Source organism: Strix uralensis, chromosome 5, assembly GCF_047716275.1.
Source record: "Strix uralensis isolate ZFMK-TIS-50842 chromosome 5, bStrUra1, whole genome shotgun sequence".
Classification (NCBI taxonomy): Eukaryota; Metazoa; Chordata; class Aves; order Strigiformes; family Strigidae; genus Strix; species Strix uralensis.
The window spans coordinates 45,269,548-45,296,846 of NC_133976.1; the positions used below are offsets into that span (position 1 = coordinate 45,269,548).

General features: G+C 37.2%; 1 protein-coding gene across 1 annotated transcript in view; it reads left to right on the forward strand.

Annotated features, from left to right (window-relative positions):
* The window catches only part of OTOGL (otogelin like), a 102,032-nt gene that overhangs the window by 32,655 nt on the left and 42,078 nt on the right, over nucleotides 1–27,299 (forward strand). The window contains 8 exon segments of the mRNA XM_074870243.1: nucleotides 2,363–2,470; nucleotides 3,743–3,881; nucleotides 17,299–17,457; nucleotides 17,928–18,056; nucleotides 19,697–19,816; nucleotides 21,941–22,057; nucleotides 24,780–24,936; nucleotides 25,493–25,519. Of these exon segments, the coding sequence (XP_074726344.1) occupies nucleotides 2,363–2,470; nucleotides 3,743–3,881; nucleotides 17,299–17,457; nucleotides 17,928–18,056; nucleotides 19,697–19,816; nucleotides 21,941–22,057; nucleotides 24,780–24,936; nucleotides 25,493–25,519 (956 nt within the window).

The following is a 27,299-nucleotide window of genomic DNA, read 5'->3' on the forward strand; positions in this document are numbered from 1 at the left end:
CAACGTTTGATTTTATTTCACTGTATGTGTAGCCAGTAGTCCCCTGACAGTGTATCTGTTGTGCACAGATCAGAGTGTAATGAGACTGCTACAATTTCTGACAGATTTCAGGCATAGCTATTTAAGATTTCACTAGTTGTTCTTGCCTGGTATTCTGTAGTCCTCTAAAACCTCTGCCTGAACTGAGAAGTTACCTGTCAATACCATTAGTGTTATAGGAATAAACAATTATTTTTAACACAAAAATGCATGAATACGTAAAAGGCATCATATAAATACTAGTAAATTTTTACTGAAACTTCACCATGGTATTTCCATGAACTTAAACTAACAGCATTGTCATGAAAGTTCATTTGAAAATGTGAAATAATTAAAATATAAATTAAAAAACAGAGCTAAAGCTCTATTCTCACAGTCAAGTAGTATTACACCATTTCAAATTGCATGTGTTACTTGATTATTTTCTGAATGATAAACTGTAAAAAGGGGTACAGACAAGCCAAATTCCAAGTTTCTGTCAAATAATGGGGTAAAACACATGAATTATTTTGTTAATAAACAATTATTTTTCTATTAGATAGAAAAGTAAATGTGTAATTTTTAGTGCAGTTAGTACCATTATCAGTGTTAAATTGTATTTCTGGAACCATTATGCCTTTCAGGCTTATGGTTCCAAGAAGTGAGTATGGCTTTTAACTAGGAAGTGGCCAGCTGGGTTGTCTTAAAAACTGGCTTCAGAAGTTCTCTTTTTTATACAAGAAAATGTTAAGCATATACCTCACGATATTAAACCTATGTGGACAAGTCATGAAAGACTTGTTATGAGAAGTTTCACTGTTATGTCATTTTTTTATTCTCTTAAGATGCTGTTCTTCTCTTTGGTTCTCCTTTCCCACCTTATTTCTATGAATACCCACTGTTTGATTCAATGACCTAACCTTTTGGGGTGGAATATTAAATTGTCCTGGAGACTGGAACGTTATTCTAGCATCTTGGGTATTTATGGGGCTCACAAAGTAAAGCAGCTTGTGTGTGGCATTGAAACCCTTTCCTTTGGGTTTCAACCCATGACAGGATGGATTCTAGTATGCAAAAAATAGTCCTCTTAAAGTAAAAATGGTTTACATTTTCTATCGTTCTATTCTTGCACGACAGCTTTTACTTCTTTTAGTCAGTAGTTAAAGAGGTGACAATACGAAACACTGAAAGTCTCTGGTATGCTATAACAATTGAATAGAATAGCTCAAAATTTCATGAGGAAATGAGCTAAAAATGACAGTAGATTAATCACCCGAAGATACACTGAAAGTCACTCTAACACTGAGCTGGAGGTATAAGAGGATAAGTTGAATTACAGAAGTGTGAAAGAGTAGTATGGAAAGGGAACCCATGGGGCTAAATTATGCTCCTGTCCTTAGGTAGCATCAGCAATGCCTATGTTATTCTTGGCAGATTTTTAATCTCCATTAACAGAGACTTGACCTTCCCAAGCCAACCATTCTAGAACTTTCCTATCTTTGATCATTTTTCTGAACACTTGACTCTTTTACTTAAAACCAGTTAATTTTTAATGAATCAGTAATTATGGGGAAAGAAAACTCTAATCTATGTATTCCTTTTAACCTCAAGTGAAGCAGTCTCAAGATCATACTTCAAAAACACCTCTCTCTACTCTCAACCATGTGTTGCAATTACAGCTGCAGGAATTGCTCCCGTAAAGAGCAGCATTGGGAGTGTCAGTAACATTTTTTTAAAAAGTTAATGTTGCTGAGCAGATGGAAATGAGGAGATAGCAAAAAGTGGTTAACCACATCTCCAGGTCACTTATTCATGATCTTGTTAGATTTGCTGCCTTTTGCATTAAATGCTGCTTTTTTGTCTTAACTTTGTTAGTTGTTTTCACTTTCCCGGGGTAGGCAGGTAACTTCCACCACTGTCTTTTGTAAATTGTTTCTTTTGTTCTGCTAACTCTGCAACAGCTGTCATAGCCCAGCTCACTATCTTGTGCTCAGAAGAGGATGGTTGCTGCTCTGCGCAGAGGTCTCTGCAGATAATACACAGATGCTCTGCAGTTTGCAGGGAGGAGTACCTACACTACCTGTGCTCTTGCATAGGAGCTGCTGCCCCACACAAACATGCCCCTTTCGAGGTAGGAGAGCTGCAGCTGTGAGCTTCACAAGGTCTCCAGCTGCGCGCAGTGGAGTTCATTTGATTCAGACAGCTTTTGCTGCTGAAACAATTGTCCTGGCTGGATGGGAGACGGGCTGCCCTTGGCAGGGTTTAGACCATACACTACACATTCAGTTATGTTGAGCTACTTGTGAATTTTTGCTTTCATCTTAAGAATTCTTTTGTTTTGAAGGATGGCTGAGCATAGAGGGAAATGTTATATTCCTGACAGTTGTCCATGCACCTGGAAAGACAGGGAGTTTCTGTCAGGAGAAGTGATAGCTACACCATGTTACACCTGGTGAGTGACATGCATTTTGTATACTTCCAAATCATCTGGGTCTAGCCATGAGGTGAAACTGATACAGAAAATGTTTCGAGTGCATTGAAAATCAGAAATGTATATGCTTGTTTATAGACAATTACAGGGTATTTCTTTTATTAGGCTCACTAACAGACTTGGAAGAGTAGGCAGACTTTTGAGTAAGTGCTTCTTCAGGTCTGAAAAGGAAGCCGAAGATATCCAAGTTAAAAAGCAGTCAAGAACAAATGCTTGATTCCACACATACCAGTTAATCTCTGAAAGAAAAGACATTTGGAATTTTGGAGAATAGAATATCATGAAAGACAACCAAGGAGAAAAAAACGAAAACTTAACTGTATGACAGTGGTAAATAGTCTGCTCCCATGGGAACTGGACTGTTTGCAGTGTTAGTTACCAGTCAGCATGAGCGACGGTATAGGAAGATGATGGGCAATAAAAAAAAAAAGAAGAAATAAAAAAGTATTAAAATTGGAAAATGAGCCAGCACCCAGTATCTTTTTCAAGGAGCCTTACCTAACCGATATTGATGCAAAACAGTTTTCCAGCCATTATAATTTGCTAGCCAAAATATCTATCTTAAGTGTATATTTAATAACAATAATAAAAAGTTTGGCATGGCATCTTTTAATCAGTTAAAAACTCAACTGGCAAATCAACTGAGCCCATACACTTACACAAGCAAAACTAGAGGCTGTCAGTACTACCTTCATACAAATTCATGTCAGTCACTGAATGTAGCTGACAGGAAAAGTAATCCAGCAAAATATCAGCATTTATTTCTTAAACTCATTCTGTACCTGTCTGATACCCTGAAATCTTACAGGTAGCAACTGGAGGTCTTTTGCATTGAATATATGCAATTTTTTATCAAAATTTCTTGAGAAAAAATATAATATTGATGTTTTATGAATGAGCATGTTGTGGCATGGTGTCTTATCTGCACTGGAGGCAGTGATGGAAATATTTGCATAAGCCATAAAAATGTCAAGATTTTGCATTCATTTCTTATGCATTTTTATTGTACATATATACTGATGGCAAAATGCTTAACACTTTTCTGCCATGGCATCACCAATAACTTCAGAAGCAATCCACAGAATAGCTCTGTGTTTCAAGGTCTGAGAATTTTCTTCCTTTCATGAATTTCTGTATGACTTGAAATAAAGAACTTAAGAAAGCTTTTTTCTTGAAAATAAAAAGAAAATGACCCTACTATGAGAAGATACTGATTGTTAATTTTCCTTACAGTGTTTGTCGGAGAGGGATATTCAATTGCACTAGTTACCCCTGTCCTGCTGTATGCACTATTTATGGAGATCGACATTATTACACCTTTGATGGATTGGAGTATGATTATGTCAGTGACTGCCAAGCTTATCTGCTAAAGGTAGGAGGATTGTTCATACATTTTCATGTGTCCAAATGAAACTTTCTGTGAGAGGGCAAGTATTTTGAACACCAGGAGATGATCTATATAGAACATTAAGAAAACAGGTGCAGAACAGATGTGTCCAAAAAGAAGAATGTGTACATGACATTTTATGCTCAGCCATCTGAAAATGGTACATGGGTGTGTCCTTACATATCTACGTGGTCTAGAGAAAAGTAGAAAACAACGTTTTCTATTGTACCTTAACCATGCTTTCATCACAATGAGCAAAGAATGACACTCTAGAAACTGTTCTAGAAATAGGTATATGCTATAGATTTATTTAATAATTATCTATAAACTCTGCTTGGCAGAGGGTTAATGATGACCTCGGAGGCTGCTTGGAATCCTTCTTGAATGTGATCTGCATCATATCTGGAATGTGTGTGTATAATAATATCAAACACAATGATTTCATAATTCAACAACAAAATCCTTCATTGAGATTGTCTGGCAGCTACATGCTGATGTTCCTCATAGCACACATTTACATTACATTGCTAGCCTTTTTTGTTTAAAAATACCATTACTGACATTTAGAAATATATTCTATTACTAACAACAGTATTGTTCATTATCATTGTTGCTATTATTAAGGCTAAGAGTCTGTCTTCTGAGTTATAGTAATGTGTTTAGAAGAACATTCATTTTCTGTCAACCCTGACTGTCTAAACTTAAGAAAAAGCATGGTTTCTCAACAAGGACTACTGCAAATAGTTTTTCATGTGTGCTTTAGTAGAGTATTCACAGCTGTGAAATAAAATAGATCAGTTCCAGATTTTTTTCTTTGTTAAAAAAAAGAGAGGTTTAGTAAGGATAATAAGAATACCTCATAGCAAACTCCTGGCATGTATCATGTTGTCTCATAAAAGAACTCTTACTCTTAGAGGTATATGAACCTTTGCACAAACCTTCCTCCTTTAAGATGCAAAAAATAGGTGTTACTTTACCTGTAAAAACATCTTGCCTGTATGATGAGGTGGAATGGTGGGTTGTCAGTTTTTAATTCTTATGCCATCCAGCCAGAGAGATGTGTAAGGAAAATCCATGCTGCTTTTTCAAACTTTAGTATGATACTAGAATGTTCTGCTTTTACAATCAAATGACACTTGCCACTCTACTGCAAGTATTTGGAGTACAAGAATAAAGTTGGCAGCCACATAATTAAGGCATGTGGCACACTGCCAACAGGCCTTTTTTCCTTCAGGTGAACATGATGACACAAATGACGAAAATGCTGCTGATGTAGATCTCCTTTTCAGACTTTTCAGGATTTTTTCAGCTTTTCAAACTGTTTTTTTTTTCCCTCAAACTTAGCTAATGTGAGAAAGCATGGCCTAATTTGTTCATAATTTTTCTTTCCTCTTCAGTATATGGAAAACTTTCATGATCTGTATTGAAGGACTGTTTATTTCAAATTAGGCACTGCATAATTATGTCTGGAACAGATGATGTATCTGTGGGCTCATTTTTGACCGTGAAATTTTTGGCGAAGTTTTAGGGGGAAAAAAAAAGAAACAAAGGATGGGATCATACAGTAGATGCCTAAGGGCTTTGAGGGAACTAAAACACAGAACTGATGAACTACATGATATGCAATCCTGGAATCAGAGGAATGGAAGATTGCAGTATAACCAAATATTTTAAAAGGACTCCATGGCTGAATTTGGCAGGAACAGACCAGTATGTCTGATTTATATATGAAGGAAATTAATAGAAGTTATAATAAAGAAAATTACAATTGGGGAAGAGTTGAACTTGGTTTTTTTGTAAAATAAATTAATGCATGATAAATCTTCTGAGTTATTCCATGAAGACAACAAACATGGATGAGGATGATCAGGTCAATATGTAGGTTTTCTAGCTTAAAGACCTTTTGGAGACAGATTTCAACAGATATTTTTTAGAGACTAGTCTCTCATAGGATGAGAATGGAGGCATGAATTAAAAGTTAGGAGTTAAAAGATAGGAATAAATGGCCTTTTTTTAGAATGGAGAACTCCAGCTGACATCCCACAAGGATGCATGCTGAGACCTGCGTTCAGCATCTTCAGAAGCAATTTTGGAAAGGTAATATGAGGATTGAGGTGAAGTATGCTATTGGTAAAGAATCAGTCTGAACAGCTGAAACAAAGATGGACCGCCAAAAGGTTCAGAAGATCTTATGGCAGAAAACACTGCATGATAAAATGGAGGATGAAATTCAACAATGAAATATGCAAATCAGTGAACAGAAAAAATAACTGTAACTATGCTTGTGGGATGTGACAATGCTACCATGAAGATAGGCGCTAAATTAGATACTACTATTCAGGAATGGAATTTTATGTGAGAAAGATATTTAAAACAGTTGTAATTGGCATCTTCCTAGTGGCAGCCTGAGTGATAATCCGAAGTGTCCTCCATTCTCCAATTTCACATAGACTTTTATTTGCATGTACACAGTTACACCACAGTTGTAGCACATACATGTATGTAGTTGTACCACATACTGATGTGGTTAAACTACGTTATATGTGCAGACATGATAGTATGATGAGGCTGCTGGTTTTTGAAATACCTTTGTTGTTCCTAGAGCAGAGGTTTCCATGGCTGTCTTTTTATAATCATCCTCCCCTATATTGTGGCCATGTGCAGTGACATTTTTTAATAGTAGTATCAGAGTAATATAAGTCATCTCCTTCGAGCTACTCTTTGTTCAGAAGATATGCAAGATAGCCCTGACTCTTATAGCCTGTTATTCAAATAAACAAGCCAGATGAAAGGTGGGAAATTATATGTAGTTGCAAAAGTTTAAATGCCTTGACTAACACCTTGGCAGGCACAGCTGTCCAGGGCAGACTTGTCACTACGCTACCTGTTCTACAAACCAGCATTTTTATCTTTTTTAAACTTAAATCATAGAATCATAGAACAGTTTGGGTTGGAAGGGACCTTTAAAGATCATCTAGTCCAACCTCCCTGCCATGGGGAGGATGTGCTGTGTGCTTCATGTTCCCCACCTGTAAGGTATTACAGAACATCATAGATTGGATAGTTGCTAGTACAAAATCCATTGACTTAATAGTAGTTCACAGTGCTGTTACAAGGCAGATTTTTTTGTGTAACACATAAAAGGCTCACCAAACACCTGAAAACGAAACACCTGAAGTGGTTGTAATATTGTATATACAACACTGTAATAATGTTGTCCTTTCTCTTTTACTGATCTTTTTCCTGTGAGAAGTAGACCGCTTTGTCTCTGCTATCTTATATATTCTAAACAAAGGTGTTGTAGCAGTGCAATAAGGGAAATGATAGCTACAATAAATTTGTTGGTATACTAGTTCTTCCCAGATGTAAAACTGAGCCCAAGAATTATAGTCTGAATCCCATGTTCCCAGAGGCATGATAATGCATTATTCCTATCCATGTTACCAGCCCTCCCTGTTTGATTTGGCTGTTATCCCCCCTAAATGTGATCTGTTCGAATAGGTCTTTAATTTGTCACTGTATTGCACTGTACCAAACAAAGAAGTCATCCCTACCTTTTACTATGTTTTTAATAAGGAGCTCTTGTGCTCTTAGGGGAGAAAAATCAAGTATCAACTTTCAGCCAATTATGAAACTTCAAACTTTGTTTTAAACATCAGTACCATCTGTCTGGCCTTTTTGTTTAAGGTGAGAGTAGGTGTATGAAAAAGTCCTTTATAACTAGTGCAACAGATATATCCATTGGTCAGAAAATGACCAAAAAGTTTTAACGCAGCAATTAAAAAAATTAGGGCAGTAATATCTCATGAAATGATAACTTAATCTTTTCAAGGAATTAGGAGTTACATTACACACTGAGAAGTCCCTGCATGGATAAATAACATTCCCAGAGAAGACATCAATATTTGCTTCTAAGATTTTAAAACCTCAGTAATTTCAAAGGAAAAAAAGAAAAATCTTAGCAGACCAACTCATTTAAGTTTTATCAATGTAGATCATGTAAACATTTTAGCTAATGTGAATATTGATTAATTTAAGCCAACCACTTTCTTAATTAAAAAGGTTTAAATAGCTTGCTGTCTTCCATTTTCTTGCTTACCTTCTGTCTTTGACAATGCTATGTTCTTTCCCTAACAAAATGATGTTATTTTTCTAGAAAACTTTTACTGCATGTTATTTGTACTTGTGGTCTATTTCTTCAACTTGTCTGTTTCATAGACTTCTGCTTTTATAGTAAAATTGCCGTCTATCACACGTGTTGGCCTTTTTCTAGCTTTGTGGTGATTTTCAGTCCTGCAGTTCCGTGAATTTATTATGGCTTATAGGGTCAGTGGCCTTGGAACCCCTCAGATTTATTCTCTTCTGAGAAGCAGAATTACTGGTTTGGGGGAGTCTCCAAGCAAGAATTTAGAGGGATAGCCTACCCATCAGAATATCGTGAATGAGAGGGAGCTCTGTGGTAATGCTTATCTGCCTTTAAAAAAAAACCCAAAACAACCCACCGAAATCTTTCTATTAACTTCAGTAGGTTGTCAGTAAGGTCCCAAAGCCAAGAAAAGGAAGGACTGTTTTATTCCTGTATCCTGAAAGATGGAGGTCAGCAGAATGAAGCCCTCATCCTCAAGTATTCACATTTCATGGATTAGTCCTAACTTTAAAGTATGTGATAAAAATATTTTCAGTTCTTTTCATTTGACATTGGGAGTTTGGCCATTTTAAAGTCACCTTTTTAACCTTTTTGAGGCAACCATGAAGGCTCTTTTAAAGCCAAAGTTATCACCAGTTTTAGTGTGTTGGAGGATCATGAAAACAACATCCAGACATTTGATCAAATAACTGAATTGTTATGCCAATTAGAAACACAGATGTAACTCTTTGGGTCAGGAGACACCACAAGAGAGCCTATTTATTAAGGCAGAGGTTCTTTTAACAAAACATGCATGATCTGGTGAACCAGTACTACAGTTTCCCAAATGATTATCCTATTGATGAGTAGTCCCCAGTGTTAGATATCTGGTCTGCCCTGGGGAATACAGTAAGGGACCTCTTTTCTTGCATACCCCTTCTTTTGTAACTTGAGGCAAGTTCAAAGTGCTTAGTTTATGATGGTTTTATTAGAGTGCTTAATACAGAAGTTGGTTGATGCACTGACAATCTTTTACCCATTACTTGCTCATTTATTTATCCTGATTGGTAAATTTGTTAAATGATGACTGGGCATAGGCTAGAGCAATCACACACAAAGCAACAGTTCTTCAATTACTCATTTGTCACATCCGAGGAGGCAGAAGTATCCTTTACCCCATTTCCCCTTATTTGTTGAATATCTTTAATTTTTTTGTGCAGATCTTTTCAATGTCATTTGTGCCAGGTAGCCAGTCTGTAGATCCATGAAGCTGGCAAACCTATAGAATGAAATAGTATTTTGCATGGTCTCTCTCATAGCCTGTTTGTAAAATCAGTACATTCTGCTTGCTGCTAGTCACCCTATGGAGGACTCAAGCTGCAAGTTCATGGTTAACCAACATTGTCAAGCTGGCTGTTCATAGTTAAGACAAATATTTTCTTTTAATAGACTCTGAAGATTTTAATGGGAAAGTAAATAATGTTGAATTTGAAATTAAACATGTTTAAAATTGGAAACCTGACTCTAAAAATAATTTTCATCTATTCAGGGAATAAAACTGCAACATGGGGTTCCAATCAAAATGCCTTTAATTTTTCAATTAACATATCTAATCCTCAAAGCCACATTCCAGCAAATAGTTTCATGAGTAAGTGATGTGCCAAAATATGCCCACCTAAACCACTTGTCAAATAATTTACAGCAACAGTAACTGTGTAGAAACAATGGTGTATTTCTTGACAATTTGTGTGCAAATTTGTGTCCAAAAAAAGAGAGACTACATTTGGGTGAAAATATTATTTACTGTGAATAGTTTGCCCTGCTCTAGTTGCAAAGAATACCAACAGTTCACTTTTCATCAGTCCTGTGATTTCAGAGGAAACCTTTCTGGATGCCTTCTTTTTTCTGGGTCTCTGGAAGTCCTGTAAGGGTCAGTAGTGAGCTCCCTGTGGGAGATGTCCCTTTCCATCCTTGTCTTCAGCTGGAAAGCACAGTGCTCAGATAACGTTGGCTTGTACCTGTTTTTCCATTTGTTCTACCCCTTCTGAGAGCAAAAGATTTGATTACAGTTGGCAATGGATTTATGCTCTGGTTCCATTTTCTACAGATCAGTGATTTCAGACTCAATTACCTCTACATGCCTTTCCGTCTCCACCATCTGATTCTCCAGACCATTAAATTATGCAGTGAATGAATCACTTTTATTATTCAACAAAGGAAAGATTTCTTTCAATTTGTGCAGATTAGCATGGAAGGATTCCAGGAAAGGCTTGGGGAAAAGTTTCTTGCCATGAGAACGGCAATTTGGAGGCGGTATTTTCATGGTGTGACTCAGAAGTTGGATCCTCTTTCTGAGGACCCTGTCATTTAGCGACCACACAGCTTGAAGAAAGTGACCTTTTCACCTTGAGTTTCTGCTTTTGAGTTAATGTTCAGCATCCAACAGCCCTTTGGCTATACTAACTCTAAAATGTTATAATCTGATGGCTGCCTGAAAAGGCAGTTCACTGAAAGAATGCCTGAGTTGGATTGCCTCTGGTTGGTACAGCTTTGTGGACTGCTGATGCCCATCTTCTACTGACACAGCAGTGAAAGATGAGCAAAACCCAGCATCATGTGCTGCTGTTTCAGGCAGCTGTATGATATGTTGGCAGCAGTAAAATGAAAGCCTTTTGCTATGTTTGAAGCGGAGGATGCTCAGGCTAGTCACCTGTAGGTGCTGCTTAGCAGTTTATGGCCTCGAACTCTGGGTGTTAGTGAGCTACAAGAACTGTGAATTAAATTTACTCTGGTTTAGGTTAGGATATGAGGGATTTTTTTTCTGAATGCATAGAAACTAAACTTCAGCAATGTAAATAAACACATTTAACATTTGTTATGTTTAAAAAGATAAAAGCTTTGTGCAAGTTTCAGTTTTCTAGCTCCTGCCATCATTTGCTAGAGCTTGGAAAAGGCAAATTTATCACCACTATGTCTTGTCCTTTTTTATTCCTGTTATGTTGTGCTTTATCATTACAATGAACAATGATAAAATATTGACATTTAACATGCACTTATTAATAAAACAATAGTAAAAGGTATCATATAAATACCTCTTTAGATATTTAACACTAACACCATCAACTTTGCTGCTGATTTGTGATTCAGAATAGCTCATGTTGCAGAATGTGTCACTTGGAAATGAATATTTGAATGTTCCCAAATCCTTAATCTCAGAATATCTCAATTTTAATTAGAAAGGGATTGCAGTAATGTGACCTGTGCAAAAGCCAGATCTGATACACAAGCAGGCAAAGCCAAGTAAATGAAACAAAAGAAAATCTGTTTTAAATGATCTTTTCTCAAACCTTTTAATATAGTTCTCTTAAAATATAAAAAAGAAAAACAAAACCTTTCCAGTGATCTCTGATTAATCAACTTTTTCAAAACTAAGAAATGTTGACTTAGAACAAGATTTTGAAGCATATCATGTAAACTATTCCATCATGTAGTTTTCATTATTAACAGTAGATTTTAAAAATTATCTGAATTCAGAAAATATTGTTGACAAAACCTCAGTCACCCAAGAACTCTATATTGCCATAAAATCTACTAAAAAAACCTATCTATAATAAAGAAAATATGATATAATGATTTATGTTTCCTATTGCTTGTAACATACACACAGATACTTGTAATACATCTTTCTCAAGAGTTGTTGAGAGTTTATTCTGCCTGAGGATATCCTTTTGGGAAGTCACTCTTAAAGCAATAGGAAAGAGTTATCATGAATGCATTAGCAGATACCTGGAAGTTGTCTGAGGGTGAGTCAGTAGCTGGAATAATCTCACTCCCTTTGAATTTTTATCAGTGAATCTACTCAGTCATGTTGGTCTCCTCCATTTCTACTCAACTGTGCTACAATGCTAGAAATGTGTCATATCTTACAGGTGTATTGCAAGTTTCTGCTGTATTTTAAGTGAAAATAATCACATAATCTGCAACTCTGTAGAAGATGCTGAGGAAAAGAGAATTTATGTGCATGTGTGTGTGCGTGAGCAATATATCTCATAGGTCCTTAGTTCCTAAATGTGATTTTGTTCTGTTTTGGTTTTTTAATATTTGTATGGAAATACATAACATCAGTGGAAAAATAAGTACTATTACTATTCCTTTTCTCCCTCCTGTAAGAAGATCACCTACTACCTTTCCTATAATATTGTTTCCCAACTTTCACATGAATTTCTTCCCAAACTGAGACAGTGTGTATCAGTGCCATCTGCTGACTCCAAGCAATATTGCTCCAATGTTTGAATAGTTATGGGGAAAAGCAAGTGATGATACAAATTTGTACAGGAAGCAAAAGCAGGGATTAAATAGTTATACGGAATGTGTATATATCATTTTGAAATGGTACAGAAGAAATTATCACACCATCAAAATGAAAGAAGCCTTCCAATAGGAGATCCTCCTTGGTGTTAATTGTGAATGAGTTTTCCATAATGAATGTGTTTTCACTGATTATTTGGAGATCAACCCCCCCCATAAAATGGCACAAGAAACTAATAGAGCAAGACCATGTCAGGTGCCAAGGCATTTGTCTGCTCTCCAAAAACACTTAAATATTTAGGCCTAAATAGTCACTAAATCTGCACTGATGCTCTACTTCTCCTTGGATCAAGCTTACTGGGAGTGATAGTTCCAAATGTTAAGTTCTTGCAGAGGAAACTCAGAGCCCAATAAATAACCACCAAACTAATTCTGAGTTTCCATAAAATTTCCTGAAACATTAAATCTGAGCAGAGCTAATGGTATCTCTCTGAAAATATGTAGGAAGGAGAAAGCAAATTCTAACTTTTAAAATACTGTATATTTTTTTTCAGCATTTTTAGAGGTTTTTGCATTTGTTTGTGCATGTGGCTATACATGAAGACCTCTAAGGAGTCATAAAAACAAAAGGACAATAGAACTAATCTATCTCTTTCCAATTCCCAGTATGTCCCTAGATGATTTTATGGCCACTCTAGTTAGCAAGTTAGTGTCTTGTAGGGAACAAAACAACAAAAAAAAGGGGAAATCAGGGTATTAAGAATGGAAAAGAATGAGTCTTTACACTGAACAGTTGGAGAGATTTTAATGAAACTTTCAAAGAAGATAAATACAGGCATGTTTAAATTGTCTTCTACCAGGCTGCATTTTGACTATGTAAGCACACTGCACAGTGTTATTATTGGTTGATAGCGATAGAAAATTTCTAATGTGATATTGAAATAGAAAGTTTCTAACAAAAATAAACCCTAACATTCCCAAGCACTACTAAAAAAAAAAAAAAGGAAAGCAGTGCTTTGCTTTTTCGGCTAGGAAGAAATATGGAAAAAAAGTGCAGTGAAGTCTAGAAAAAGAATGTCCTGAGAAGCAGGACTGACAATGAGCTTTTGACTGACTGCCCAGAGCTGTGACTCTGTCTTCCCTGTTGCTTGGCAACTCCATGTTATCACAAAGAAACTGATATTAAGTTGGAACAGGCTGGATATGGTAATTTACGTGGGAAGATACTCTTGCAGTGGGAAAACCATTTTATTTCTAGTCTGTGTCAGCGTAAGTAGGTTTCACATGATGAACTGTAGTACATCCCCTGTTGGGTGCATTTTACCTAAAAAGGTAAAGAGTGACTCTGACTTGGAAAGAGACTGTGCAGGAAAAAAAAAAGAAAACCAACAAAACCCCCCACCTTGTTATTCATTAGACCTGCTCCTAGTGTCTACTCAGACATTTCTTCCGGCAGTAGTGACAAAAGCTTGTTTTCATACCTGTGTGGATCCAGTGCAGATTAGAGAGATGGAACTTGATCATTGTCATTTACACTATCACAGTCCCTAAGAGCTGTCAAGATTTGCCCAAGACCTCACTGTCTTATACAAACATTAAAAGATGATCCTCACTTTATCTGAATATTCCCTGTTCTTTTGTGTTGGCAGTAGTTAAGTGCTAAGTTTCAATTGCACTTTATTTCTTTCCTGCTGAAAGAAGGGGCTGCACATGTATCAGTTACAGAATAATTTGAAGACCATTATAGAAATTGCCATTCAACTTTGAATTTGGCTGGTACTGTATGGCTGAAAAAGGACTCAATTTTTATTGTGGTGTATGGAGAGAATGGCAAGGGTATGTATGGAAAGCAAATCTTATTGTGAAAGCTTTGAGCCACAAGAGATACGTAATCCATAATGGTGTTTTTATAGTTGGGTTTAGGTCTGAGATTTAATTAGAGAGAAAGCAGAGAAGATGCAGGATTTAATGCAAAGCCCCTTTTCTTAAATGGCTAGTTTACTCATAGCTCTACTGAACTACCACCACTGTCTCTCCGCACTTCCATCCTGCATAATTTCTAGTAATTTAACACCAACATGCAGTCCTACAAGTAAGGAAATACTTCACATGTCTTCAGGACTCCCTGTTCTGGCTTTGGTCAGCAAAACACTCCCTTGTCTCCAGGCTTTTCTCTACTGCAGAGTTAGCTTGAAATATAACTCAACTTTTGCCCTTGGCTCAAATCCCAACCATACACAAAAACTTCTGACTTGACTGTGTTGATGCTGTTCAGCTGAAGGGATTGGCCTGGACTGTCAGAAGGCACAGGCAGCAGCTTCAATTAGCATGGCTAGTACAGCTACCCACTGCTGCTCCAAGAACTTGTATTCATTGCCAAAAAAGGTGTATTTTTACTGTGGGATAATTAGCCGAATTAACTATCCTTATTTAAAATAAAGCTCTCCATCTCTTTTCTTACAGTGAAGACATTGCTTTCCTATTAAATCAGAGTGTCCCCTTTTGCTGAGGTTAAGCTAACTGAAGAGGAATGAACTCTGCAATGAAAACAGCCCACAATGTCCTAGGCATCAAATAGACCCATAGACTTCAAGGAAAGTCCTTTTCTGAACTGTCTCATGGTGGGGAGGTAGCTTCCTTTCTCACTTTTCATTTGGCCAGCACAGAATGTATCAGCTTGCATCCTATCTACCAAACTAATGAGTTCGTCTCCTTTTTAATTTACCACGTCACCTCCAATAAATGCAAAAATGCTCTGGGCTGTTATCTGACTTGGAGGGGAATAATTACTGGACTGACTCCAGCAGCAAGCCTGGCTTAATTAAAACACAGTGCATTTCCCAAAAAGGTAGTGACCAATTTTATTCTGAGTGCAACCTAAACCAACTTTATAACAGAATGAAACAGATGAACTTTGCTTTACCTTGAATCTTTCAGTACTTTTAAACTGAGATGCCCTGCTAAATCATGAAGAGCTGATTTCCTACACTCTCTTACCACTACCAGCTAGTGGCTAACTTTACCCACCTTAACTGTTGTCTTCCAAGCTAATTGCTAACACATACCACCCGTTTCTTAAGCCCTGGCATTAGGGTAACAAAGCTTTCAGGCAGTCTCCCCTACCTTGTGTTCATTGCATTTGCTCACACTTGTTGTAGAGTGTTTTCTATACCAAGTAGCAGCATCCTCTGGCTTGTGGGCCATGCTAGACTAAGGGCAGCAAAGCTGTAGCACCTCCTCTGTGTGTCAACAAAAACACTTCCCATCATCTAGGCTTGTTTGTTTGTTTAAATTGAAAGTGTTCTTTAAACAGTTTGGTCACCATGACTTTTATTAAGGGAAAAAAAAAGCTGCTTCCTGTAGCACCAGTATTTTCTGTATGCAGTGTTTCTCACTGGTGAGGAAAAATTGCTGATATGTTTTTTTTATTCTTCAATTCTGATGAGCACAGAACAAATAAGGGTACGAATGTGAGACAGGCAGGGAGTAGTTAGGAGTATCTACGCAGAACCTTTCAGGGGTACACTGACCAAGGGAGGGAGCAAATCTCTGGAGAGAGATGCTGTGGGCACAAACCAAGGCAAGGGACCCCTCACATTGAGGCCAAGTGGAGCTCTCTGAGAGCATTGCTGGGAGCCAAGAGGAGTTCCCAGGACTAGCGAACTGCTGAAAGCCACCATTCCCACCTTACCCATTGTGTCCATTAGCACCTGCAACTAGTTTCAGCCAGTCATAGTCTCAGAGAGTGTTTAAAGAAGGGTGGGACTAACAAGGGAAGTTTAAATATCTTTTTGTTTCAAACACTACCCAAGTGTCTCATGTAAGACTGGATGGCTGAGCAGGTGAGATAAACAGCTTTACACCTCCAAGATCTTTATTTCATATCTGGCTCAAGTTTGTAATGACTGTAAGATGGAATTTGATCAAAAATTAAACTGGATTCAGAATCACTACTACTGGTTTATATTAATGTTATTAAGTTAACTCAAGTCTTTTCTATAGTTATGGCTCCTTGTTGACTTTCAACAATTAATACAGAAATGAACTGAAAGGCAAATTAAAATAAGAAATAATAACAGTAACTCAACTTTATTTTTGTTTGTGGTAGTGTTACCAACTCTGAAAATACAGCTGGTCTTCTTTGTTCCAATACTACTCCTAGCATGGGGAATTACAAGGTGCATGTCTGTTTACCTCAGGGTACAGGAGAACCACAGAAGCTGTAGGCGAATAAACAGACATGTTGAGCCAAGGTGCAGAAGTGATTTTATGTGCCTAGAATGCAAAATTAATTTACAAGCTGGAGAGCCAACAGATATGGGATTGGGAAGGCAGTAATTTTGAATTTTGGGTACTAAGCCATCAGACAACAGAGTACACAAATCTTCTAACTGTTAAAGAAAAAAAAAAACACAAACAAAAATGTCAGCAGAAACCTTTGCCCCCTCCAATAGCATTGAGCATGACTCATGGTTTTCTGAATTTTGATGTGTGGTGGTACAAAAATTGTTCTACTACTGACAGATGGTAGGTTTCTTGTTTTTAAAAATATGAAACCAGCTTGATCTCATGTACCTTGGTTTAAAAATAAAGCTCTTTTTATAGCATGTCTCAATTTTGACAACCATACTGTGCAGTAAATATTGGATACCATGTATGAGCACATTTTAAAAGCCTAAACCAGACTCTTATTTTAGGGGTAGGCTGATCCTCTGACTTTGTGAAGTCCTCAGAAAGAGGATTTACAGCTGAATGTAATGGCTCTTTGTGTTTAAAGTTTGAGTTGGTTGTGGGTTCAGCTTTGAATTTAAAAATGCATTCCTTGTTTAGCAGCTTTCTTAAATTTTATTTCAAAGATGTGTAAATACTGAGTTATCTATCTTTTTGTGATGGTAAGCCTAGAATAAATCTGCAGGAGTGAAATGCAATTGAACCTACAAGTAAAATGATTTCTACTTCATATTGCAGAGCACAGATAACTCAAATATATCTATAATTGCTCAGAACAAAAAGTGCTTTGACAATGATATTGTTTGCTCGAAGAATATTTTCATCACTGTTGGAGACACTGAGATTTATTTTAGTGAACCTTCTGAGAAGCAGGTTAGTTATTTTCTTTCCCTTTGGGTTGCTCTTTAAGAGAAGCATTGTAAAGTTACAAGTCTAAAGGAGCATGTTTTTGGAAACATCTCTCAGTACTTGTAATAGTACAAGTGTCTAGGCCTGGATAAAGCTGCAGGTCCCAGGTAAAATCTTATTTTCATTGTTTTTTTCAAGTTCTATTTGTCCTACAAAGAAGACTACTCAAAAGCCTCAAGGAGTTGAAGCATATTGACATTTATTTGTTTCTTTCCACTTGGTTTTGAAAGGGAAACAAAAGTACAAAATCAAAAGTACAAAATCAAAGCAAACTTGAATGATTGAAAAGACAAAATATCAAAGTATTCAACAACATTTCTAGTAATATTATTGATCAGCTATATGCTAAAGTGTTCTTCAGTATACACTTTGTTATTAATCAGCTGCATACCTTGGTAGAATTACTTTATTAGATCTTAATAAATATTCATTTCTGTCAGAAGACCTTAAGGGGACAGGAAAACAAATCTAACTATCAGCTTTGGAAGGCTGGATATTATACTGTGATACACTTTCCAGAACAGGACATTACAATTCTGTGGGATAAGAAGACAATGATGCATGTTAAAGTTGGACCTCGATGGAAGGTGAGCCAAAATAAAAACCTGAGATTTTGTGTAGCATTCTGTGTTGCTGTGATCTCTTATTCAATAACTGTGACTGTTTTTTCTTCATGACTAAATTTCCCAGTGATATAGCTATTTGTCACAGTGCTAGCATGTCCCAGGTAAGAAGACAGAGAATGTAATTTAATGGCTGGACTCCTGAAGAGAAGGGGTGGTTCCTACACGCATGTTTACTCTCTTGCTCCACACATTGCAACCTTGCAGATATTCAGTGCTTCGTCTCTGACTCAAAGTTACTTTGAGGATGGAAAGAGAGGGCTAGTTTTCAGTTAGCCAGTTCACTGCATGTTTTCATAATTGCTGAAGCCAATGGAAAAGAAGCTTTCCATATCTAGTGAGATGGAAGACAGCAGTTTTGTAGCACAGATTGGATTAGGCTGATGATGGAACTGCACCCTGAGATGTAGTAGAGGCTGCTGAGATGAACAGATTGGAGTCACATCTTGGGTTTAAATTAAGAAGACAAGATACAGGAAAGGATCTAGACCAAAACTGACATTTAAACTGAATAAATATACTGTGACAGAATTCAGCCATGACCTAGGGAAGAATATGAGGCTCCTTCTCTTGCCAGTTACTCTTCTCTGGTCCATTCCTACATCATCATCTGTCTTGGTGTCTCTGCAACTCAGTCTTTGGGTCCTGGCAGAGTAACCTTATGTGCACATTTGATAATTACATTCCTGCTTTATCTCAGCCATGTATTGAAAGGATGCTCTTTCCATTAAAAGAAAAGAAAGCATTCTATGCTAGAATAGAATATGAGATTTTTTTAAGTGTTAGTAAAAGTTACAATGACCATCTAGTCTGGTTATAGCCATATAATGCTTACTTCACATACAAGCTGATTGATCAGCCATCAATACATATAGTGAAAAAAAACTTCTTCTATTTTTGGGTAAGCTAGCAGGGAGCTGAGTTCCACAGGTTGCATGCAGGGACACAAATAGTACAAGCTCTTTCTGTTCCAATGACTGTTTCTTCCAGATGCTCTAGTTCAGTGAAATAATGTCTCGAGGAAAAAGAATTCATTAGTGAGCCACAGCACCCTAGGAATCCAACTCTACATTTTACTGTTGTGCAGAAATACCTTTTTCTCTATGTATGTATATGTGTATGCGTGTATACATACTTCTTCCATCAGCAGCACGTGCCTCAACACAAGAAAATTGCAGCTGTCTCTTTTGTAACTGCTATTACAAGTGTTCTTGCTATTGTGAGCTAAAATTAGAGGCAGCAAGTTTTAATGACAACAACTAGTCAGGCTTCACAGTCATGAGGTAATTCACCTGAACTTTTGACTTTGGACTGGATGAACTACTAAGCTTTCAGAAAAAATTATGACTAGATTCCAGTTCCTTTTCACAGGCAGACAGTATGAACAGGTTCTGGAAAACAGGAAGAAAAAAGGAAAACATAAATTTCTATTAAAAGTTATTTGCAATATGGAACTTAAGCATAACAGTGTGTCAGATATTTTCAAAGTGTAAGTCAGAGTTGCATTCACTTCTTTCAGTTTAAGCATGTTTTATTCTACATATGTAATTTGTACTGATTATTGACCGTCAGTACATTTTAAAAAAATCCATCTTCTCTTTTAGGGTAAACTGGCAGGTTTGTGTGGAAATTTTGACAAATATACTTCAAATGATCTGACTACATCAAACAACATGGAGGTGAGAAATGCACAGGTGTTTGGAGACAGCTGGGTATTAGGACAGGTAAGTCCCATGTCCAGTAAAAATTTAGAAAAAAAAGATTATAATTTTAATTTATAAAGGAACATGTTATAAGCACTTGATGTACAGGGATTTTCTAAACTGATGGCCATTTTAATTTTTAGAGGACATTTTAATTTTTATGTCTGTAGATGTGAAACGTGTTAATAATGTCTTATGTCATAGCAAACATATACTGAATATAAATGAAATAAAACAGTGTCTTTAGGGAAGAATATATTTTTCCCTATATAAGATAATTATCATAGCTGTCTGGATTTCAATTTTCTACAAAGTTAGATACATTGGTTCTGATATTTTGGATTCAGCTCAATTTTAAAAACAATTGTAATTTCTCTGGTGTTGGAGGCATTAGGATATTGAAAGTAAATAGAGTCTGAATGCTGGAAAAAGGTCTGGAAAAAAGTTACTGAAAAAAAATTGGTGATTTTTTTTTTTTGGTTTTAGTTGCAGTTTGTAAACAGAGAACAAACTGACAAAGCAGTGGTGGTGAAGGGGTGAGACAGAAAAGGCTCAGATCAGCAACAGTGACAACCCTGTATGGAAACATAGTTTCTGAGGAGAATGAAAAAAGTCAGTATTTGTAAAGCACTCCCTTAGGATGTCTGTGAGAACCAGTTTTTAATCTGTTCTCTCCTTGACTCACAGCAGGAAATTGAACCAAAATCTCTCACCTCATGAAAGAATATGATACCTATTCTGCTTTGGAGTAAAGATTTTGAGGCTTCACTCCCTCAATATCATCCTTTGGATCTATTTAACTCTACATAAAATGTTTAAATTGTGTGAGCAAGCAAGTCAAATGTGTAGTGTTGGTGGTTATACTGCTCAACTAGAAGGTGGTACATAAAGAAATGTGTAAATACTTTGTATGAAGTGTTTGAGTTTTTCTTTTCCAATCTATCAGTTCAGTAGCTTCTTTTAAAAAGTGTGTAGTGTTTGCATAGGATTCTAGGATGTTAAAACTTTTGCTTATGCAGACCAAACTCAAACTTTCCTTTTTGTGGCCATATGTATATATATAATTTTGTAAAATGTAATGTAATCTTCCGATCTCTGTGGCTGCCAGAGCACTCAGGATCTGAGTTCAACATTGGCCTCACAGGCAGCCTGTTCTTGGCCAGACTTGACACTTCATCTGCCTCTGCAGTAGGCGTTAGAGATTTTTTCAGAAAGGACCTTTGGCCTTCATAGGGGTGTACCCTGGTCATGTTTTCTGCAAAATCTAAATGCTGAAAAGGAGTATTTGATAGCTGGAGGCCTAGAACCCAAGTCTGCTAATGGCAAACGTGCTTGCATTGGCACCATGAAGCCTGGGATGCTTCCAGGGTTTCTCCCTCCTGGGAGTGGCAGCACATCCCCTCATGGCAGCGTCCGAGCATCTGCACAGGAGGGCAGCATAGATGGGCGACTGCACTGCAGGCTGAGGCTGCGTCAGGACACCCCAATGCTGCCTACGGATCCATTGTTACCCCTTCCTGATCTTCCCTGCTGCACCAAGAGACTATGGTTTTGGATCAACTTGTGTTTTCCAAGCTGAGTGTCGTTTTGTAATGTTTTTTTGTTCGTTTTTCTTCTTGAAGAGAGAGTTTAAGAGAGGGAGTTGTATCTCAGCCATTTTTGAGTTATCACAATGATCTTTGACTTTTTTTTTTTTTTTTTTTTTTTATGGGTTGCTCTCTTCCTACTGCTGCTTCTTTATTTGAACTTACAGGGCTAAAGCCATCTGTAGTGTGACTCCATTTAAAGTCAGTGCAAAACCACCAGGGATGGATTTGGACCATGGATTTGTTTGTGATGTTACAGTTGGTTGCTCTGGTAATGATTATAATGTGTCACAAAGAAAACATTTTGTCTTTATGCGCTGAGTAGACAGCAGGAACGTTTTAGTACTTCAGAACAAACCACAAAGATTCTTTTTTGTGCAAATGCTTCCAATTATAACAACAAATCAGGGAAAGGGGGAGATGAAGAAGATAGCATTTAAACTTTATTTTTGTTTTCTGAGTATGCAGGTATTGAATTATATGATACTATAGTGTACCTGAGTCCATGATAAACACACCTTCATATAAAATATTTGTGGTGTTTTTGCTTGTTTTTAAGTGCAAGAGCCCAAACGAAACATTAAGACCATGTGAGGTACATCAGAGCAAGTTCCCTTATGCCAAAAAGGAATGCTCAATTTTATACAGTGATGTTTTTGCACCTTGTCGCAATGTGGTAAGTTTATTAAATATCCAAGCTGTGCTCTCATATATGAAAATATTAAAATTCCAGTAATTAATTTCTTCTTGCCATTCCCCTCAGCCTGAATGCTGTGGAGAATACAGAGTAGAGCCCTGCAAGTATCTCTATGTGGGTGGGCTATGTTTGTGCAGAGCTCCTTGTTCCTTTCAAGACTGGAGCCTAAACATAATAGTGATAACTGTGAGCCATGAGTAAGTAGACTGGATAATCAAGGTTCTGTTCTCTTCAGGTTTTATTTATATAGGTAACTAGATTTTTAAGGCTTTTGTATATATTGCAGGATTCTAAAATGTTTGTGTAATGTGCCTACAGCTTATCTCAAATGGTTTTGTTAACTGTTCTGCTCAATATAGGAAGAAATATGAGAGAGTGAGATTTCAGCTTCAGAGCTATTGGTATTTTTAATTGGCTGACAGCTTCTCATCTGCTTTTTATCAAAGCTCTGAGGTTTGGTGTTTTTGTTTTCCCAATACCTGGCTGAGCCTGGGACTTGAGTTACAAGAATGTCCTTAAGTTCAGTCTAGACAAGATGGAGACAACAATAGCTTATGTGGGAATCTTTTATTCCATTTTAGTCCACCCTTTATCAATGCAAGACATGCTCTACACATTTTGCCATATTTCTGATTTATCCTCACAAAGGTATTATTGAAGGTGTTTCTTTACACCTGTGCTAGCAAGAATACTACAACATTTCATCTCAGTCTCTTATTTTCTTTACAACTATTAATACTAGATGAGATCATTAGATGTCCCCGCTGAACCTCCTGACTTTCAGGACTGAAGTTTGATATCAACATGGTTCGGAATTTGCCTGAGGAGGAGGTTGCAATAGCTTAACTTGAGAGATTTATTAATGTTGACTTTAGTTACTATGTAAAGAATTTTTTGAGCATGTGCCTGAGAACATAGTGATGAGTGTATTTTCAAAGTGGAAAGTAATAAATAAAAATGGAACTTTTAAGAGTTTTTAAGGAGCGGTATTATTATAATTTATAAAGAAAGATGTTTTCTCTTGAACATTCATTTTCTAGATATTATCCAGGTTGTGATTTAAAATTTGTAAACATTATGCCAGAAATCTAGCATAATTATGTTAAAAAATGTATGTCAGGTGCAAAACACGTCATTTAATTAGTAGTCAAGGATTTTTACATGCACATATCCAACTTGTATGGGACAGCCTGTAAAGCAAACATCTTTCAGGTGTTTTTACAACCTATTTCATCAGCGCATGAAAATACAGCTCTTACACATGTAATGTTAAGTGACCTCCTGTCAAGGATATCTGCAGCTGACTGCTGGCTGCATGGGTGGGGAACTGGACACCAAGGAAATAAGCCAGAGACTGACACTGGGGGCACAGAAGGAACAGAAAGTGTACGTGTAGGTTTCAGGATGTGTTTGGAGCAGCGCTCTTACAGTGGCTCCTTCTGTGTGGGTGGTGGAAAATCCTGCTGTGCATGGAGGCAAGCTCCTGCCTGTGGGACAGGCAGCCGTAGAGTTCAGCTGAGGCTGGAAAATCCTATTTTCAGGGAGACAAAATCTTGCATCTCTGGGTGGCAGCGACTGATGGATTGCAGTTGCCCAGCTAAGCACTGAACTCAGCAGGGGCTGAGGAGCCTCAACACTCACAGAAAAAAAGGTCTTCCTCGTAACTCCTGAACTTAGCAGGAGCTTTGACCCGAGGCTCACAGTTTGTTACAACAGCAGGATGTTGCTGACCCATGTTGCTGTCCTGCAGAAATGAGAGACAGGTTGAGCTCTTTGGAGCGAATCTGCTGTTTGGTGGTTCCTGTGAAGCTATTACAGCCATTTTCAAGGGATCTAAGGCTTGTGCCCACACCCCAGTGGTATCCCTGTTTTCAAAATAAGAAAAAGAATGAAAGCAAAATGGCATCTCTCTCCAGTGAAGGCAGAAAAAGACTCTTCGTATCCCTGCCAGCTTCTAGCAACTGCCAGCTGAGAAGCTGTCTCCATGTTAGATAAGTGCTGCTTTGTTACTGTGATGGTATTTCTGTAATATGACATGTACCGTTTGAGTGTTCTACGACTGAGCTAGACCAGAGTCTAAACCAAAGAAAAGCATTGCTTTAAACATTCCATGTGTTGAGTAACAAAACTGTTTTGGAAATGTTGCTCAACATACACAAAAGATGATTAAAACTCAAGAAATATTGTATCATGTAACACCACAAAATAATGTGATAAGATTTTAGAGTGAGGATGTGGGTTTCTGATCTAATGAAGGTTTGTGGTCAAGCTTTCTTTCCCTGACCAAACCCCCCTCTACAAATTATTAATTACTTGATAATCAGAGCTGCAGCTCTTACTTTGTTGTTCATGCAAAACTGACAGGATGACTATAGATGGCAGTATTTGCTTTATAAAAACAGAACTTCCAGCTCAATATACTCTCCAAAAATCGATGAACAAGTGTGTGGACAGATATAGTTGTTAATAACCACTAACTGAAATTTTCTCTTGGCCTGTAACATAGGTACAAGCTGATCATTCAAAGTGTAATTTTGTATAGGAATGTACCCAAACCTTAGAAAATATCTTATTTATGTTAAATTCCTTCAGTCAATCCAGAGGTAGCACTCCTGCTGAAACTGGTGCAACAGGAATTTGTACAGCTCATGCAATTAAGTCACCAGCCCTCTTTTTTTCTTTTTTTTCCTCCCCCCCCCAGATTGATGTGACTTCTTTTGTCAAAAATTGTCACACAGATACGTGCAACTGCAATCTTGGTGGGGACTGTGAGTGCTTGTGTACCAGTATCGCAGCTTATGCCCACAAGTGCTGCCAGCAAGGAGCAGCAATTCACTGGCGATCTCCTTCACTCTGTGGTATGTACCTGGGCTGGCCTTGCACTGGAGCTAATCTTTTGAGTCATTTTTGGCCTTTTGCTGCCCAGTAATACAAATATGACAGAAGCAGGTACATAATAAATGTACTACTTCACATTTTTCAAGCTGTCTGTGTGCTAGCTGGTTAGTCTTATACACCCAAATTTGCTGTCTTACTTGAAGACGCCTGGCTGTGCTCAGGGTATGCCAGTACAGAGACTGCTGGAAAGGCACCGGTGTACCAGATCTGGGGTACATCCAGTGTTCTGTGTAGGACTGCAATGAGATTCAGTCTGTTCTACTTTTCATTGACAGTAGCAACAGCTCTTGGCTGTCGATTAATTCATGCTTCAGGTCTGCTGTCCTGGCACATCTATTTAAATACAGCTGTATGTCACTGAATAAAAGTCTAAGGAAATAAAGTCACTGACTGAAATATATTATGGGAAATGAAACTTCCTCTGATGAAAATGACTTTTACATTTTTAGGATGCAGATATGCATAGATTCTGTTCTTACTTTGTAATAAAATGTGCTTGTTTTCTTTTTCTTTTAGCTTATGACTGTGAATATTACAATCAAGGTATGAAGTATTTAATATTACTGTCTTTAATTCATCTTCATATTTCATATTTATATACCCTGCTGAATACACTTACTCTTCATGTTTTCTAACATACCAGCTAGCTATGTGCTATAAACAAATCTGTACTCCCTGGTTCCAAAATGGAATCCATTTTTATAAAGCATTTAGTTGCAGATAATTCCCCACACTGACCACTCTAGAATATGGACGGCATCTTTGATGTACTATTCTATCATCTTTCTTTCTGTATGATGCTATTTTGAGATATTTATGTCGTCCCTCCTCATTTTATTTCTCTTCTGAAAACAAATACTCAAGAGACACTTTTTTTTATACCAGTTCACTCAAACTAACCCTGGAAGAAAATATAGTTTTGTAATTTCTCTCTTTCATAGGTTAGAATGATTTTAATTTTTTTTTTTTTTGTACTCCTGATTTGGATGTGTCAGTTTAATGAGCTCAGTAAGTTAGCAAAGTAAGTCCCCCATGGGCCTTTCTGCTCTATGTCCAGGGACAGCAGTGGCATGGAAGCAAACCTCATAGTTGTAAGCAAAACAACACATCTGGCATTTCAGATGAAACATGATACAGTGCACACCGCAAATAAAACTCTTCGCAGCTTGTGCTGAGGAGAATCTCTGTCAGTTGCAGCAGTGTTGGAGGTTATCTCTTTTCCATTCTCCCCGTTCCCTAGGGTAGGAATGCATAGTCACAATCCCTCGAGCTCACTGGATCTTCAAATCCATTAGAAAGGAGAGGCAGCCTGGAGTATTGTATGCCATTTTGCGACATATTCCTTGTCTATCTAATATCATTACCTCATTATACTGACTTTTTCTTCCCTCCTGTTCTGCTTTGGGTAGCTGAAATACTGCTTTTCTGTTCAATATCTCATGTATTATTTGAGATTTTTCCTGTATAAATACAGACAATCCTACATTAGTAGGGAATTCAAATACTGACACATTAGTGCATCTTAGAAGGTTATACAGGGTTATCACTATTTGAATTTTCATCTCACTGAACTAATTGCCTTTGGCACAGGGAAATTCAGTTCCTCCTCTCCAAAAATGAATGGTGTGGATATAATGCATCTCTGATGATACTGATTTAAGATTAATCAGAATAATAATTAATTTGGTATGATTTTCAGAAAAAATAAAAAAGCCTCATAAATTTTATGAACATTTGTCGTACTATGCAGTTATCTTCTAGGTTTTCATTCTGAAGGGACTTGCTTTGTTTTATTTTTCCTTCTTTCATTGACATATGAAAGAAACTGGTCTGGTTCAATTAAAAACTCAATTGAATTAATTGATGGGCTTTTTCTTTGACTTGGTGTATGTAGTTTTAACATTGCTTCTATTTTTAATGGGTGAAGGTCAGTGGTCCAGCTGTGTTGAACGATCTCAGTAATCCCTAATGTCTCAATTAGTAACTTCATCATATTCAATGTGGGGGTGGATTAATGCACTATGCAGCATATCTTGGCAGTCAGGGAGAAGTTCTAGAAGGGTGTTAGCTTGTGCTTGTACTGTAAATTTCAGAACAGGGACCTATTACATTTTGAAATGGATAGGTTACAGGATTTTATACACAAGTCTCACAAGTAAACCGTAGAGAACAGTTCCTTAGAATGAGAGTGGTATTCATTTAACTTAATTCCTGTGGCATCTCCTCTTATATTTGGATACTGTGCATGTGCTTTGTAGGGAGCAAGATACTGAAAAGGAAGGGAAACTTGACTAAATGCAAAGATATGAATGTGACTTTTGAT